The 17,178-nt window shown below is 47.8% G+C and overlaps 1 protein-coding gene across 1 annotated transcript in view; it reads left to right on the top strand.

Moving 5' to 3' along the window:
* Positions 1-1,695: 1,695 nt before the first annotated feature.
* The window catches only part of LOC138568701 (astacin-like metalloendopeptidase), a 45,910-nt gene continuing 30,427 nt past the window's right edge, over positions 1,696-17,178 (top strand). Inside the window, exons 1-2 of the mRNA XM_069646479.1 lie at positions 1,696-1,724; positions 1,827-1,954. Of these exons, the coding sequence (XP_069502580.1) occupies positions 1,696-1,724; positions 1,827-1,954 (157 nt within the window). The remainder of the gene's footprint in view (positions 1,725-1,826; positions 1,955-17,178) is intronic.

Here is a 17,178-nt window from a genome sequence, read left to right as displayed (position 1 = left end):
GACCCCTTCCCCTGCCTTCTTATCCCTAAGATCTACCCTCTTCTTATCCCCTACCTAACTTCCTTCTTCAACACCTGTCTTTCCTCTGCCACCTTCCCCTCTGCTTTCAAGCATGCCACAATCCTTCAGATTCTGAAGAAACCTTCTGCAGATCCCCTGATCACCTCTAACTTCCATCCTATCTCACTCCTCCCATTCCTCTCTAAACTTCTTGAACGCCTCGCCTACTCTCAGCTCTCATCCTTTGTGACTAATCTCTCTCTCCTTCCCCCTTCTCAATCTGGCTTCCACCCTAACCACTCTCCTGTAAGTGCCCTCACTTACATCCTCAACTTCCTCCTCACCGCTCGACACTCTAAGCAATCCTCTGTCCTTATTCTTCTTGATCTCTCTGCTGCCTTCGACACTGTCGATCACCCCCTTCTTCTCAACACTCTCTCTCCCTCTTGTTTCAAAGGCTCTGTACTCAACTGGCTATCCTCTTACCTCTCCTCCCGCTCCTTTACTGTTTCCTGGGGAGACCGCTCGTCTCCTTCCCAGCCTCTGGAATACGGAGTTCCACAAGGCTCGGTGCTTGGCCTTTCCTATTCTCCCTCTCTTCTTGCCACTGTTATTGTCATGATGCCTGCCCCCGGACATCTGGAACAAGTCCCTCTGTCCAGTGAACAGACACCCAAGAAGACACTAGAATTCTAGAATTTCCACGACCCCGGTTAGGGGCTATATGGGTCCAGTCCTGGCGCAGAAGGCGCCAGGCTCATGTTGTCGACCTTACATCATGCAGACCATGCTGCAGTAAATTCAAACATAGGCCATCGTGAGGCAAGGAAGGGACTACTTTTCTTTGGGGACTATTTTGTTGCTTGGGTGTGGTTCTGGAACTTCTTACCTGGAACTACTTTGGAAGCTATTTAAACCACGCCCAGAGAGCAGCACTCGCTTCGCGTTATTCTGCATTTAGCAGCGTAACGCTCACCGTGCCTGCAAGTCAACAGCCAGTCTTCTGCCACGCCCGACTCGAATCCGGAGCTGATCCTAGAAAGAAGGGAAAGAAGAAGGAAAGGTTAGAGCAAGGACATTTCCTTTGTTCATCATCTTTTCCTGGAACAGTCGCATCTTTGAACAAGGAAAAAGACTTTAAATTTAAACGCGTTGCATCGCCAGCTGCAGCGCTGCGCCATTCTCACCTGTCTTTGGCGCATCTCCACGATCCGCTGCAGCATCCATTGCCTCGTTGCTGAATTCCCGGCATCTGAAAAGACAAAAAACAAACAAGGTGAGCCGAGTGCCAACAAAGACATTCTTTTCTTTCCGCAAGATACTTACTTGAGTTTTACCGCTCGAGGCAATATTCTTCGTTATACATTCTCCGCTCACGCCGCACCTGTAAGGAGAAAGAAGACAATTGGTTAGATACATTTGGAACTTAATCTCATGCCAGACAGTATTGGATAACACAGACTCTTACCTGAGCGCAACCTGCATCCAACGAGGCAAACTCTCCTCAGATCACGCTGCAAGACAAAAGGGTAAAGGGGCAAGAGTGAAAAAACAGACATTTTGAACTCTAAAAGAACTATATATTTACGGCTCGCTCGCTACTTACCTCAAAGCCATCTTTCGCTGGAACTCACCCAATACCTTCGGATCAGTGAAGTAACTGGTCTTCTACGCGTCCCCTGCACTCTACGCAGGATGGAGGGCTCATCTTTTCAAACAATAAGGTGAGACTAATGAAAGGTAATACAGGAAGTTTCCAGGGGGGAACAATAGAGTTTGTGTAATCTCTCTTCCACGGGTGGCTAATTCCCTTTCCCTGCTTTTAGGAGAATATTCTTGCGGGTCAAGCAGACGAAACACAGTTTGCCAGTTCAGTCAGTCATCACTGCACTACGTGTCACACTGGTGGAGACCGCAGTAGTCCAGCTCCGTTCGACGCCCCTGTGGGATCCAGGTGAACGTAACAGTTATTTCCTCTTTTGGCATTCACACCATTTCTATGCTGACGACACGCAGCTCTTTCTTTCCTTCTCTTCCTTCTCTCCCGACCTCCACCTTAAACTCTCTTCCTGTTTTACTGCAATTAAAAACTGGATGTCTTCTCGCTTCCTTTCCCTTAACTCAGACAAAACTGAAGTCGTTTTCTTCCCCTCCAACTCCCTTCCCCCCACTCCTCCTCCCTTTATTCAGTTTCCCCCCCTCTAATCTTACTTTCTCCCCATATGCCCGCAACTTAGGCATTCACTTTGACTCCTCTCTCACTTTTTCCCACCATATTTCTCTCACCTCTCGCGCCTGTCGCTATCAACTCTATAATATTTGCAAGGTCCGCCCCTCTCTTACTTTCCATGCCACTAAACTCTTAATCTCCTCCCTCATCTTCTCTCGCCTCTTCGACTGCTCCTCCTTACTCTTTGGTCTACCCACTTCACATCTTGCCCCCCTCAAATCTATATACCATTCTGCCATACGTACCCTCTGTCTCCTCACTTCCCGAGACCCTATCTCTGCTTCCCTATCCTGCCTTGGTTGGCTTCCTTTCACTCCCAACTTAAATTTCATTTCCTCTGCCTAGTCTTCAAATCTCTCCATGATCTCGCTCCCCCTTATCTCTCTTCCTTTCTCTCTTTCTACACTCCCTCTTGCTCCCTTCGCTTTGCTGACCACTTTCTACTCACTGTTCCTCCTTCCCCTTGTGCTTCCTCTCGTTTCCGCTCCTTCCAACTCCTAGCTCCCCTCCACTGGAACTCCTTACCTCTCTCAATCCGCCCTATTCTTACCTTTTCCTCATTCCGCACCTCCCTCAAATCTCTCCTCCATTCTACGCCATGATTCCCCTCCCCTTATCTCTGCCCCCTCCCAACCTCTCCCTCTTCCCCTTAATCACCTCCCTCCACACCCCCTTCCACTCCTTCCACACCCCCTTTGCTCCCCCGTTCCCCTTCTCCTCCTCCTACCCATCCCTCCCTCCCCCTCCCTGAACTACTCCACTACTCTCCCCTGCCCCTCTCTCTAATTGCTCTACATACTGTTTTGTTGGTCTGATTCAAAATTCTAAATTGTTATTTGCTTCTACTGTTACTGTTAATTTGTTATTGTTAAATGTACCCTGTTGTTAAAATGTGCAGCGCTTTGGCGTAAAGTGCTATATAAACCTAATAAATACAAATACAAATACAAATATTTAATATTTTTTATGTCCACTAGATAAGAAGGGGTTAGAATTCTGTACTGTGATGAGGCAGAGAGAGCTGGGGTTAGTGGGGGACTGTGATGAGGATGACTGAAGTTGTGCAGTTGAGGTCTGTGATGAGGAAGAGTGAGGTTGGGTGGTGAGGAACTGTGATGAGGAACAGTGAGTCGGTGGTAGTGGGGTACTGTAACAAGGGCGAGGGAGTTGGTGGTAGTGGTGTACTGCGATGAGAAAGAGTGATGTGGAGGCAGTGGGGCCGTGATCAGGAAGAGTGAGATTGTGGTAGTGGGGAACTGTGACGAGGAAGAGTATGTTGGTGGTAGTGGGGGACTGTGATGAGGAAGAGTAAGGTGGTGGTAGTGGGGGACTGTGATGAGAAAGAGTGACATGCTTGTAGTGGAGGGATGTGAAAAAGAAGAGCGAGGTTGAGTTAGTATGAGACTTTGATAAGGAAGACTGAGGTGTGTAGTTGGTGACTGTGATGAGGGAAAGTGAGGTGGGGTAGTTGGGAACTGTGATGAGGAAGAGCGAGGTGGTGGTTGTGGAGTATTGTGACGAGGAAAAGTGAGAAGGGGTAGTTGCGAACTATGACAAGGAAGAATGTGGTGGGGTTGTTGGGGACTGTGGCAAGGAAGAGTGAGGTGGGGTAGTTGTTAACTGTGATGGGAAGAGTGAGGTGGTGATATTGGAGTACTGTGACAAGGAAGAGTGACTTGGTGATAATGGAGTACTGTGATGAAGAAGAGTGACGTGGAGTTAGTGAGGGACTGTGATGAAGAAGAGTGAGTTGGGGTAGTTGGGGACCGTAACGTGGACGAATGAGATGGAGTTAGTGGGGGGACTGTGATGAGGAAGAGTGGGGTGGGTAGTTGGGGACAGAAACAACAAAGAGTGAGGTGGAGTTAGTGGGGGACTGTGAGGAGGAAACGTGAGGTGGGGTAGTGGGGTACTGCAATGAAGAAGAGTGAGGTGGAGTACTGTGACACGGGAGAGTGTGGTGCTGTTAGTTGCAACAGTAACGAGGAAGAGTGATGTGAGGTATGTGAGAAGCCTGAAGGTGTCTCACCCGCTAGTCCTTGGGGATCTATCATCCAGGCTGCCAGGACATGGCCATCGCTATTGGATCAAGTTCCTGGGGGTGAACCAGCGCGGGGGGATCCCCTGGATGGGGGATGTTCAGGGAGTGGCCGTGGGACACCGAAGGGTGAGATGCGGTATCCCCTTCCTTTTGACACCTGTTCCCCATCCTGCCCAGTAGGATACTTCGAAACTCTACCCCCACCCCTTTTCCAACACAAACACTTTCTCACAGCGTGAATGACAACGGACTAATACCCGAGCTGTTTACCTGACATGTCCCAACACAAGGGTCGGGCAGAGTCGGGCAATTACTGACAACTACACACACCTGACTACCCTTTACCTTCCCCATAGGGATAAAATGTAGAGCAAAAGAGCACACTCTGAGAAAGTCTGAATGCACGAGGAAACAGGCATTCCAGGACGGCAGTTCAAACGGAGGAGAAAGCTGGCGAGACCTGAAAGGACATCAAGGAGGGAGTTGCCCTCGCCCTTTTCAACCCAGACCCTCAAAGTCTCTGATGACAGCAACATAAGACCGGGAATTGCAGCTGGCAAATGGTGTAACGGATGTCAGCCGTACATGGCACCCTCCCGCATTGATATCCAGGGTGGGGAGACGTGGTTGCCATTATGATACAGTCCTTGACTCCAGCGGCAAAGGAACTGCAAACGAGTTCAGCACAGCCGGTGAGTCAGAAGAAACTGATAGTCGACTGGACTGTGTTAGACTCAAGGTTGCAGTGGCAACATTCAGAAGATAAGTAGACAAGAGGTCTTTAGAGAATAAACTTGGTACCAGAGATAGAGTGGTCCAGCGCCACTTGGGCGATCAGTCTAAGGTGTCTGGCAGGTACCCCTCTCCTGAACAAAGAGACTGTGTTGACCATTGTGAATAAAGAAAGTACAAGTACGAAGAGGTCATAGGGACGGCCGGTATAAGGTGTTAAGGTGGTCATACAAGAGTCAAGCCAACTCTCTTGTACAATCGAAAGTCCTTGACACAGTGCAGAAGTTTTGATATTGCGAAATAGGCGTTTGCGCCCAGCTGAGGGAAACACTGTGCGTACTGTGTTGGTATGACCCCAGCTTGCCGTAGGCTAACAGAGTGACCCAGCGAGACGAAACCGCCCTTCGAAAGTCTCTGTTTAAATTGGCAAGTGCTCTGGTGGGTCTGAGCCCGACTGAGGGAGGCTGATGACTGAGAGAAGGACCGGAGGCCGGGCTGAGGGGGATCCAAGGGTGAAGGGTAATCACCCGACGTAAAGGTGAACTGAAGGAACTTGTTTTGTTGTTTTGGTGTATCAGGCCCTCTGAAGCAAGAGACTTTGCATGAGGCACAAAAGGCCCTGATACTGAAAAAAGGAACTGTAAGCTTGTGCTGCAGAAGCCCAGGAGTGTGCTGTGCTCGAGAGTCCCGCCTTGTCTCATGCTAAAAATGTGGGGAAGGGAGACCCCGGCCATAACATCCTGACTTATCATTTTGTGAACACTTCTTTCTTTTCTTGTGAACATTATCCCACACTCTTTTGGAGCATAGCAGTAAGGATTGGCAATAGGTTTTTTACTATAGGCCCTTTTTATTTGACTAGACTCCACTATCACTGTATTATTTTTTGATGGTCGTAGCTTGCTCCCATCTTAGATTTAGGTTTATGTTAGGCGTTTATCTCACCCTTGTTACAGCTTAATAAACACCCTTGACCTGTGATCTCTTGTGTCTGTCTTACTTTGATGGCATGCCTTCCTTACAAGTACTGCAACGAGGAAGTGTGGGGTGGAGGTAGTGGGGACTGTGACGAGGAAGAGTGAAGCGGAGTTCGAGGGGTATGTGACAAGGAAGAGTGAAGTGGAGTTAGAGGGATACTGCGATGAGAAAGAGCGAGGTGGGGTAGTGAGGGACTGTGATGAGAAAGAGTGAGGTGGAGTCAGTGTGGAATCGGACAAGGAAGAGTCAGGTGGCATTAGTGAGGGACTGTTACTAAGAAGAGTGAGATGGAGTTAGTGGGGGCCTCTGACAAAGAAGAGTGAGGTGGAGTTAATGGGGTATTGTGACGAAGAGTGAAGTGGAGTTAGTGGGGAACTGTAACAAAGAAGAGCAAGGTGAAGTTAGTGGGGGACAGACTGTGACCAAGAAGAGTGAGGTGAGGTTAGTGGGGGACTGTGATGAGGAAAGGTGAGCTGGGGTAGTTGGTGACTGTGACGAAGAAGAGTGCGGTGGAGTTAGTGTGTGATTGTGATGAGGAAGAGTCAGGTGGGGTAGTTGTGAACTGTGATGAAAAGAATGAGGTGGACTTGGTGGCGGGGAGTGATGAGGGAGTGTGAGGTGGAGTTAGACGGGTGCCACGACAAGAAAGAGCGAATTGTAGTTAGTAGGGGATTGTGGCGAGGAAGAGCGGGTGGAGTTAGTGGGGGACTTCAATGAGGAAGAGCGAGGTGGAGTTAGAGGAGTACTGCGATGAGAATGAGTAAGGTGGAGCTATTGGGGGACTGTGATGAGGAAGAGTGAGGTAGAGTTGGTGGGGGACCACTATGTAGAAGAGTGAGGTGGAGTTAGTGGTGTACTGCGACGAGGAAGGGTGAGGTGGAGTTAGTGGGGTGCTGCAACGAGGCGGACTGAGGTGAAGTTAGTGGGGCACTTCAACGAGGAAGAGGAAGGTACGATCGTGCAAATATCTCACCTGCATGACGACAGGCATGATTTGAGATTTTCACAATTAAGTCTCGTGAAAAGCTTGCCCAATCACAACAGAGGATATAGTAAACAAGCATCGGCTTCGTCCGGTGTTTAATTGCAGATTGTTTATCCCACGAATGAAGCAAATATAACCTTAATCAGTACAGTTAACACCTCGAAAATATTTTTATCCCCTAACATCCCCCTCCCACACATTTTAAGTACATTTTAGGAATCAATTCCTGTAATTTATTTTTATATTTTAAAACATTGCTTCCTAAATGAACTTAAAATACTACTCCTCCCCTAACTAGCAATGTCAATTATTACCATATCTCAATATATTATAGTTTTGAAGTAATTACACTTTTTTTGCCGTTCAACTACCGCCTCCCAAGCTGCAATCCTTCAAAAATCATCCTTTCTTAACCTGCCACGTGCTTCCTCGGTTAAAAACTGCCCTACTTACACCTCTTATATCATTTTACAGCAGTTTGCAAAAACGATTCGAGAACTTGGTTCTCGAATCGAGTGACAGCGGATTTTCAAAAATTAAAAAGCTTGGCAACCGCAGTACATCATGGGAGATATAACTAACTTTTTGGTTACAGGGGCCCACCATTGTCGGCCAAATAAAAAAAAACGAACACTGGACAGATTTGCACCGAAACAAAGAAGGATTTAGATTTGCACCGAAACAAAGAAGGATTTACTTCAAGCTCTTTGAGGCTTTCTTATTTGGCACAAATCCGTCAAGCGTTTTGGACTGTGCGAGTGAGCAAAAATTTGACATTTTTCTATGGGAAAATGAATGAAAAGGTGACTCTTTATATCTTTTGAATTGTAACATGGATTTGCATGCAATTCTCCAGTTCTGGGGGCTCGGGCCCCAGAATAGGAATGTCAGCTGTCATGCTGATCTGTCCTACAGATCAAAAATGATGAACCATAGGATTTTGGCATTTCCTAATGGAGGATGATTTCACCTTAACTATAGGGCTGCTAGGGCCGCCATATAATATATAAATTCTTTATTTTTCATGGTGAAGTTGCATTCCCCATAGGAAAACCCCTTCTTTGTTGGCTACAACTTTTGCGCCTTTCAAAAAATCTGCGCAAAAACTTATATATACACCCCATCCAATTGATTGGGAATTTTGCATGTGGTTTCCTTGAGGGGGCAAAGTTACGGTGGGCATCCTTTGTGAAATCCTGAATTACTACGATTATGTAACATTTGTGCTGTGTCTACATCCTGAACAACTGGACAGATGTTAAACAAATTTGTTTGCAGAGCAGTGGTCTAGTACCCAAACCGTGTTGTCATAAATATGTTAAAATCAATCCATTATTTTTTTTCAAAAATGCAAAGATTTACGTACACAAAATAGTGCTATAACTGTTGTGCCTGAAACATGACCTGCAGCCAGGGGCAGTGCCCAGATTGTCCGGGTCATTGCCTTGATATGCTGCCTCAGAAATTGGCCTGGCCATGGACGCATGCCAGGGACCGTGGCCCACATCCCCCGCCCTCCCTAGTAAATAACCAGGTCCTACCAATCAATCAAGGTAAAAGACCATGGGCAACATGCTCTGGCCCCTATGGCATTCAGTTGTACATTTCCATCCACGTGGGACTTAACGTCTTCCCTGCCTTCACTGCAAACCTACTTATGCACTCGTGCTCCCACCTGATGCTGAACTATTGTTGTTTTTCCTGTGACACACTTTTTTTTCTGATTCTGTCTTTCCATTTTCCCATGGGACTCCCTGGGAATATGAAAATGAAGGCAAAAGACCTGCCTTTCACTGGGATGTCAGGTTTGGTATGCCGGGGCGGTGGCAGAAGTGGTGGCTGGTAATGGCAGACACCAGCTGGAACTGGAGTCTTCTGGGAAAGCGTGTCGGCTTTGGCCCTGCTGCAGGGAGCACGACAGCACGAATGTCCCCCATAAAGGGAGGCCAGATTGGTAAAGAACATTGCCTTTGCCTCACAAGGGGAAGTTTGCGCTGCTGTGATCCTGCTGCCTGTGCCGCAAGGGCCGGCTGCCGCCCTTTGTTGGACCTTTTTGCCCTCACTACCGCTGCTGCTGGTCTTAGCCGGTCGGGGATCCCTGGACGGATTGAGCATTGCTGTGGTTTTGTCAAGGGTATGCCACTAATGTTAATGGTTTAATTGTGACGGCAATCCAAGGTGCTGCATGGGGTCTGATCCTATTTGTTGTACCTACGTGGCTGCGATTGACCTCTCGACGGCCTTCGACAAGGTCGACCGAAATAGATTGTGGACGAAAATGGCTGATTGGGGGCTGCCTAGGGGTCTTCTAAGGCTAATAATGGGTCTCTATGAAAACTCAGGGATTCATGTTAGATTTAACAAAGAAGGAGAGTCGTCCAAGCATATTCGATCCTTTGGAGGATTAAGGCAGGGATGAGTTTTAGCCTCCTGTCTTTTTGACCTTTATGTTTCTGATGTCGGGGACTATCTCTCGGAGGCTGGTTAGATAACTCCTAAAGTGGGACTATGTAAAGTGCCTTGGTTGGCTTATGCCGATGATTTTTTATTATGTGATAATACTGGAGTAGGATTACAAAGACTACTGGTTGCTTTCTCCAAATATACAAAAGAAAATGGTTAATCCTACTAGAAGTAAGATTCTGGCCATTACAAAAGGGAAAAAGCGAAGGATTAGGAAATGGACATTGAAAAGGACCACTATTGGCACTACTTTCAGTTTTGTTTAGCTGAGTTTTCATTTTTATGCCCAACCAGGACTGAAGAACATAAGGGAAAGAATAAAGCTATGATTCTCACAAATCAAGCAATTAAAATTGACACTAAATTAGGTTGAATGTCCATTAAAATGGTATTACATTTTTATGAGGGTAAAATAGTCCTCAAACTTATTTACGGACTCAAATTAGTTAACGATACAATTTTCAGATTGCTGGATGAAATTGAGGCCAAGTTGTGGCATCGTATTCTAAATGCTCCAAACGCTATCCCACTGGCGGCTATGAGATTTGAATTGGGGACCACCTGATTAGGTGTACACATTCAATGGAGTTTATCTCTTTATCTTAAATTAATTGGTCTAGAACCTAACTCTATATGGGGATCTGGGAGCTTCACTTACTAATGCCAATATAGCATTGAAAGGCAGCCAATTTGTATCATCATTAAGAGTTAAATGGGAATCCTTATATTTTAACATCGCCATGGATAAAAAAATACTAATTGAGAACCATGATAAAGTGAAGAAGTCACTCTATGATGAAGACTGGGTGTTGACTACAGACACATTTCACTCCTATTCATCTTTGAAGCATTTAACATTTGACAAAAAGACGTGGCACTCTGTAATTTCTACGAACACAATTTCCAAATCCCTTTTACCGTTCTATTCTATTGTAATTGCGTTGGAACTTACTTTTAACTAACAAAGTTTTATTTAAGAGATCTGGAGTCTCTGTGGAAGGGTGGGTTTGCTTTGCGGGCTTTGGCATCACTGCAGACAGTGCGGCAGCGGGAAAGTCCCCCATAAAGCGAGGCCAGATTGGTAAAAAAACATTGGGACTCATTACGAGTACGGTTGAAGGGGGTTAGCTGCACCGGTAAGGATGCCGGTGTCGTTAACCCCCTGCCACCGCATTCCGAGGTCCCTTAGCGGGAACCGCTAAGGGACCATGGAGCTAAAAATGGGCCCGCTATTTGCGGGCCCGTTATTAGCTCCTTCCCCATTCCCATTGAGCCCTATGGGGGCTCAAATGGGAATGGGGAATGGTATTCAGAATGGGGACTTACCGGGTCCTCCAAGGTTGGAATGACCCGGTAAGTCCCCATTCCGACTACCCGGAACCGGACACGACTTTGAAGGCAGCCATGGTGCTTCTCCTCTAATAGCACCATGGCTGCCTCCAAGGTCGTAATGAGGCCCAACTTTGCCTCATCTGCAGGAAATGTGCTCCTCTGTGATCCCGCTGCCTGTGCTTGTGCCGCCAAGGCCGACTGACGCCCTTCGTTGGACCTTTCCCATCTTACCCACCCTGAATTTAGGAGTTGGGGGTTTGAGGTGACCAGGTGGGCACTAAGATCCTGTCCCGGGAAACTCCGGAGCTGGAATAGTGTTTGGGAGAGGGCACATCATAATGTTAGAACAACCAGCGGGGGAACACAGCGGGGGAGGAGCTGGGGGGCGGTATCAGGAGGTGGGCAGTTTTGAACCAGTGACGTAGGGTCTGCCTCCTGGTATCGCCCTCCCCTTTCACGACCCCCTCACAACCACCATGCACTACCCTGGGGGCGGAAAGTCATGGTCGGCCTGGACCATCTGTCAGTTTGGAGATATGATGCTTGTTGTGGTGTGTAATATGTAATATGAATAGTCACATTACATGGTTTACTGATGATTTATTGTGTTAATAAAAATGTGGCCAGAGTGGCATTCATACCATACCGGGTCTGGTGTGTTTCAGTGGCGTAACACAAGATCTGGGGCCCCCCTGCGAGCGAAGCTTAGGGCCACATTGACACCCTTGATCCAGCCTTGGCCGATTTCTGTAATCCTTCTTTTGCCACTGGAACATTCCCCTCTCCAAAACTCTTGGAAAATATGACCAACTGCCAGATTACTCTCCACACTGAATCTGTTTGTTGTCTCTATAATCATCAGGCTGGCTTAAGAACTGCCAAAGGCACAGAAACTTCTCTCCTAAACACCTGTGAAGATCTGATCTCTAACCTTGATTCCAGCATTCCTTCTGTCCTCATCCTCCTGGAACTTTCCTCTGCTTTCGACATGGTCAACCTCGCCATCCTGATCAATTGACTCTGTGAGAACCTGGGCATCCTGGATCAGGCCCTGGAGTGGCTGACCTCCTTCCTCTTGGACCGCCCCTCCCAGGTCCAACTTGGTCCCTTTCACTTCGCCACCTCTCTCTGCATGTGGCGTTCTCCAGGGCTCTATCCTCTCACCTTGGTTTTTCAACCTCTAATTGGCCCTTTTGGCCCACCTGATCTCTACCTTCTCCTCTAACTTACAGTGTTATGCGGATGACACCCAGCTTTCCTTCAGGCTCCCCTCAGCCCACTATCCTCTCTCGCTCCTTCCTGGTGTCATCTTCAACTCCACTCTCTCTTTCTCTCCTCACATCTCTGACATCACCAAGAAGTCCCACTACCAGCTGCACCTCCTCAAAAGGGACTCTTCCCTTTCTTACTTTCCCCCAGAAGCTCACTGTCTCCAGAGCTCTGGTTCTCTCAAGGCTGGATTACTGCTCAATAGCCACTTTCTCAATCTGCCTTCCTCTACTCTCCACCCTCTGCAACTAATCCAGAACAGGACTGCAAGACTTATCTTTGGCCTCAAGCCCAGGGACCGTATCGCTCCAGCCATGAAATCTCTCCACTGGCTCTCGGTGGCTGCAAGGATCAAGTTCAAGACCCTTTGCATTGTCCACAAGGCTTTCTGGGACTGGGATCCGCACTATATACAATGCTCTCTTCCAAAATACTTTCCTTCTCGAGCCCTAAGGGTTAGATGCTTCTCCAGGCAGAGAGTGGGGGGGGGTAGATCCTTCTCCCCTGCACGTGCCTCCCTCTGGAATGGCCTCCCTGCCTCTACCAAACTTGAGCCAGACCACCTGAAGTTCCAGAAGCAGCTAAAAATGTTCCTCTTCTCCTCTGCTTTCTCTCTCTCCCCTGCTGGCCTACCTGTCAGCTGTACCAACTGGTTGCTTGGCTACCCTCAGTCTCACTGAGTCCAGGCTCTTTCTTGATCAGTCACCCTTGCACTGCCTACGGGCCTACCACGCAGTTAGGGGCTGTAACTGTAACCCTCCAGTCCCTTGTTCTCCTTGCACTACCCAGAGCCGCGCTGCCCTGGCGGCACTTACTCAGAGCATTGCTGCCCTGTTTCCCCCCTCTCCCTTGCACTTCCCCCCTCCCTTTCCCCTTTCACTTCTCGTTCTCGCACTTGCACGATCTGATTGACACAAGACTTAGTATGATCATTTGTCTTGTCCTCTCTCTGTTTTCCTTCCTTTGTCTTGTCGAGCCTAAAAACACTTGTGTACAGGTGCGTGATATATGACTTATCATATCATATAATTTTATCACAGATGCTCAGAAAAATATACAGTGCCGCAGTAAGAAACGGCTAGACTGGCAGAACCCAAATGCCAGTCAAGCCATGTAATTAGACTTATGCCCAGTTAAAAAAAAGTCATACCAAAATGAGGAATGGCTAGACTGGCTGCACCAAAATGCCTCTCTGGCCACTAATAACACATATCATGCCTGCTTAGCATGGACATGGACGGCCATTATGATTTATTGCACAACCCCGCCCCCCAACACATCCCTTCTCCCTCCCATTCCCTACCCCAACCTCCAAAATCAGTTAATTGGCCCAGAATTACCTCCACATCCCTCTTCCTTGTCCCAGGGTTTACGTATGAGGCTTCTTGCCTCGCTGGTAAGTACTGGGATGAGGAAGAGTGGGGCTAGGAGTAATGAAGATTACATGTAGCTAAGTCAGGTATTACCTTCATGTACCTCTACCTTATCCCAGGACTTGTGTATGAGGCACAGTGCCTCATACACAAGTACTGGGATGAGGAAGAATAGGGCTAGGTGTAATGAAGATTACCAATAAGTAATCAAGGCATTAAACACAAGTAGTGGTGCAACACCATTGAGCTGACTGGGCTTTAGCACTCCCCGCCCCACTGAAATTGTGGGATATGTTGACTTGACCTGGCTGACCTACAGAGCAGTTGCCGGACAGAAAAGGACACAGATGTTAAGCGGCACCTGGGTTTCGCTGTTAACAAGGGCCCAGCAATTACTAATGTGCAGTATTTCACTCTTAATACCTGCATTCAAATGCCCAATTTTTAAGCAATTGAAATTGTGATGTGGGTTTAGTACTTGCATGCCAGGGGAGTGATTGGAAGAGTAGAGAGGGAACAGGAGACCAGTCATTCTCACAGCAGTCCATAAGTGGTTGCTTTCAGACTTAAAGGAGTCAATTGCTTGTAACATTGAAGCTGCACCAGCATAGTCTCATTAAAATGCGTAAAGAAGTTAGATGCCCCCACTCAAATAAGTTTGCTCCTCCCCATCACACGTGAAGTTAGCGCCTCTCCCAACATTTGAAGGGTTAGTCCCCCTGAAATGTAGGTTTTGTCGCGTCCCTTAACACAAGCACACACACCATTCACCATATATACACACACACACCCAGCGAGCCATATATTTAAGAGTGCACTCTTTCAACATACAGGCACACCCATGCAGCCACCCATACATTTAAGTGGGCACCCTTTCACCATACAGGCACACCCAGGCAACCACCTGTACATTTAAGTGTGCACCCTTTCACCATACAGGCACACCCATGCAGCCACCAATACATTTAAGTGTGCAACCTTTCCCCATACAGGAACACACCCCCAGGCACCTACCCATATATTTAAGTGTGCACCCTTTCAACATACAGGCACACCCTGGCAGCCACCCATACATTTAAGTGTGCAACCTTTAACCATACAGGCACACACACCCGGGCACCTACCCATACATTTAAGTGTGCACCCTTTCACCACACAGACACACCCAGGCAGCCACCAAAACATTTAATTGTGCAACCTTTCACCATACAGGCGCACACCCCCAAGCACCTACCCATACATTTAAGTGTGCACCCTTCCACCATACAGACACACCCAGGCAGCCACCCGTACATTTAAGTGTGCAACCTTTAACCATACAGGCACACACACCCAGGCACCTACCCATACATTTAAGTGTGCACCCTTTCACCATACAGACACACCCAGGCAGCCACCAAAACATTTAATTGTGCATCCTTTCACCATACAGGCACAGACCCCCAGGCACCTACCCATACATTTAAGTGTGCACCCTTTCACCATACAGACGCACCCAGGCAGCCACCCATACATTTAAGTGTGCATCCTTTCACCGTACGGTCACACCCAGCCACCCATACATTTGGGTGCACCCTTTCACCATACACTCACACAGGCAGCCACCTATACATTTAACTGTGGACACTTTCACCATACAGGCACACCCAGGCAGCCACCCGTACATTTAAGTGTGCATCCTTTTACCGTACAAACACAAACGCATACCCAGCCACCCATACATTTGTGTACACTCTTTCACCATACACTCACACACGCACATGGCATGGGGTTGAGGAGAGCCATAATACTTCAAAAATAAATTGTTTCTTTTTGTAGTCACTCTGACTTCATAAAGAAATTATTTCCGTTAAGGACTGAACCATAACGGAAAAAATGTCTTTATGAAGGCAGAGTGACTTCAAAAATAAACTATTTCTTTTTGAAGTCATAGGGCTTCGCCCACCCCATGACATGGAAGCCTCCAGCCTAGGGTCTTCATGTCATGGGGTCTGGGTAGCCCCCGGACTTCAAAAAGAAAGTTTCTTTTTGTATTCACTCTGCCTTCATAAAGAAATTATTTCTGTTACAGAAATCATTTCTTTATAAATGCAGAGTGAATTCATAAAGAAAATGTTAAAATAAATGTTGCAAAACGTTTTTTTGAAAAAAAAAAACATTCTTTTTTTTTACTCCAAGTGGGGCCCCCTCTGAGCCCATGATCAGGCTCAAAATAGGCTCTCCACTGCACCCCCTCTCACCCCAAAGTGCCTAATCACACTTCCCACCCCTACACTGAAGTGAATCCACCATTTCTCTCCTCCACTTTACCATAGCTCTCAACCATTTGTGACTCAAAGGCGGGTGAAATCACCCGATTTTGTTTTTGGCGGGTGAGACGCCCATTGAAATGAATGGGCGTGCAGGAGGCTTGGCGGGTGAGTCGGCCCTTTGCAAGGCGGGTGACACCAGCCAAATGCGTGTGAGTTGAGAGCTATGACTTTACTTTGTCATGTTCGTGACGGATTATCAACAGGATTCGTTCACATCGAGCCCAAACAAAATGACGAATTCTCGTTTCTGAAAAGCCAATTTTCTGCAATGCACCATGGGAGACACATTCTTTTGGGGATTGGGGGCACCTAGTCAAATTTACACCAAACTAGACAAACAAAATAATATCAGCAATGCATTATGGCCAACTTGTTTCTTATTTGGTGCAAATCCATCCAGCTAGTTTACAGGCTGTCACTGTTCAATGAAAGCACCCCTTTCTCGTCGGCAAATGAAAATATATACACACATATATATCAGTGACATGAGTCATGCCAGGTAATAACAACCTGAGCTGCCTCTGGATTCCTTTTCTCTTGCCTTTCTTTGCCAAAGTAAAAACAATAAGGAGCATTTGGGATGAGCACTGGGCAAGTAGATTCTAAACCTCGCATTCGGGACAGCACTGGGCAGAGTAGTAAATGCTACCACGCATTGTGGAACTTCCATGCTGGTGTGTATAGGCAACAGCAACGAATGACTTGCTCTGTTAAACAATAAGTCGCCTTCCCTTGCAAATTTGCAAATGTCCGGGTTTTAGGGTTTTATCCTAACCATGGCTATTGTAATGTGCATGTGAAGGATTAGGAGCCTCAAAACTCGCACCTCAGCGCGGCCAAACAACACAGCGCCTCGCGGTAGCTGGCCTCTCTCCTGTGGACCCCAAAGCATCTCCGGGGGACCCTGGCGCGGACTGTGTGTGAATGGGGCACGGGGCTGACAGCTCCACCCCACGCTATTATCGCCCCCTGGTCTCAGGTTAACTCTACTGTGGCCTTTCTAAGCTGGGGGCGATTTAAAAAAAACCTCAATTAGGGGTGCGGCTCGGATGCGAATCAAAGCCCCTGACGCCCCCCTGCGCGGTCCTGACGTGCGCGTGGCTTTCTTGACGTCATAGCAATTCCAGCAGGAATTTCCACTCTGTCTTACCCCGGTTATTCCCTCCCTATGAACCCTTCCCCCCCTGGGACATTTCCCCGGCACATGTAGTGTGGAGGGCCGGGTATAAAGGGTTGGGGTGCGTGTTGCATGGCAAGTCGTGTAGCTCCTCCAGCCCGTGCAGACCTTCCCTTCTTCCGCTACCGGGTTACCTGTCTCCAGAGCCTCTGTTGCCTGCATCATGGACGCCCTGGCCCTAAGTCTCCTCCTGGCGCTCAGCGCTGCAGGCTGGGCCTTCCCTGCATCGGTAAGTCTGGAAGGTGACAGGGAAACGCCAAATGATGTATGAATGTGTGCAAGGGGG

This window comes from Ambystoma mexicanum, chromosome 2q (genome assembly GCF_040938575.1).
Source record: "Ambystoma mexicanum isolate Mex_15411 chromosome 2q, UKY_AmexF1_1, whole genome shotgun sequence".
Classification (NCBI taxonomy): domain Eukaryota; kingdom Metazoa; phylum Chordata; class Amphibia; order Caudata; family Ambystomatidae; genus Ambystoma; species Ambystoma mexicanum.
The sequence above is the reverse complement of the archived record's forward strand: the minus strand, read 5'-3'. Positions and strand labels throughout refer to the sequence as shown.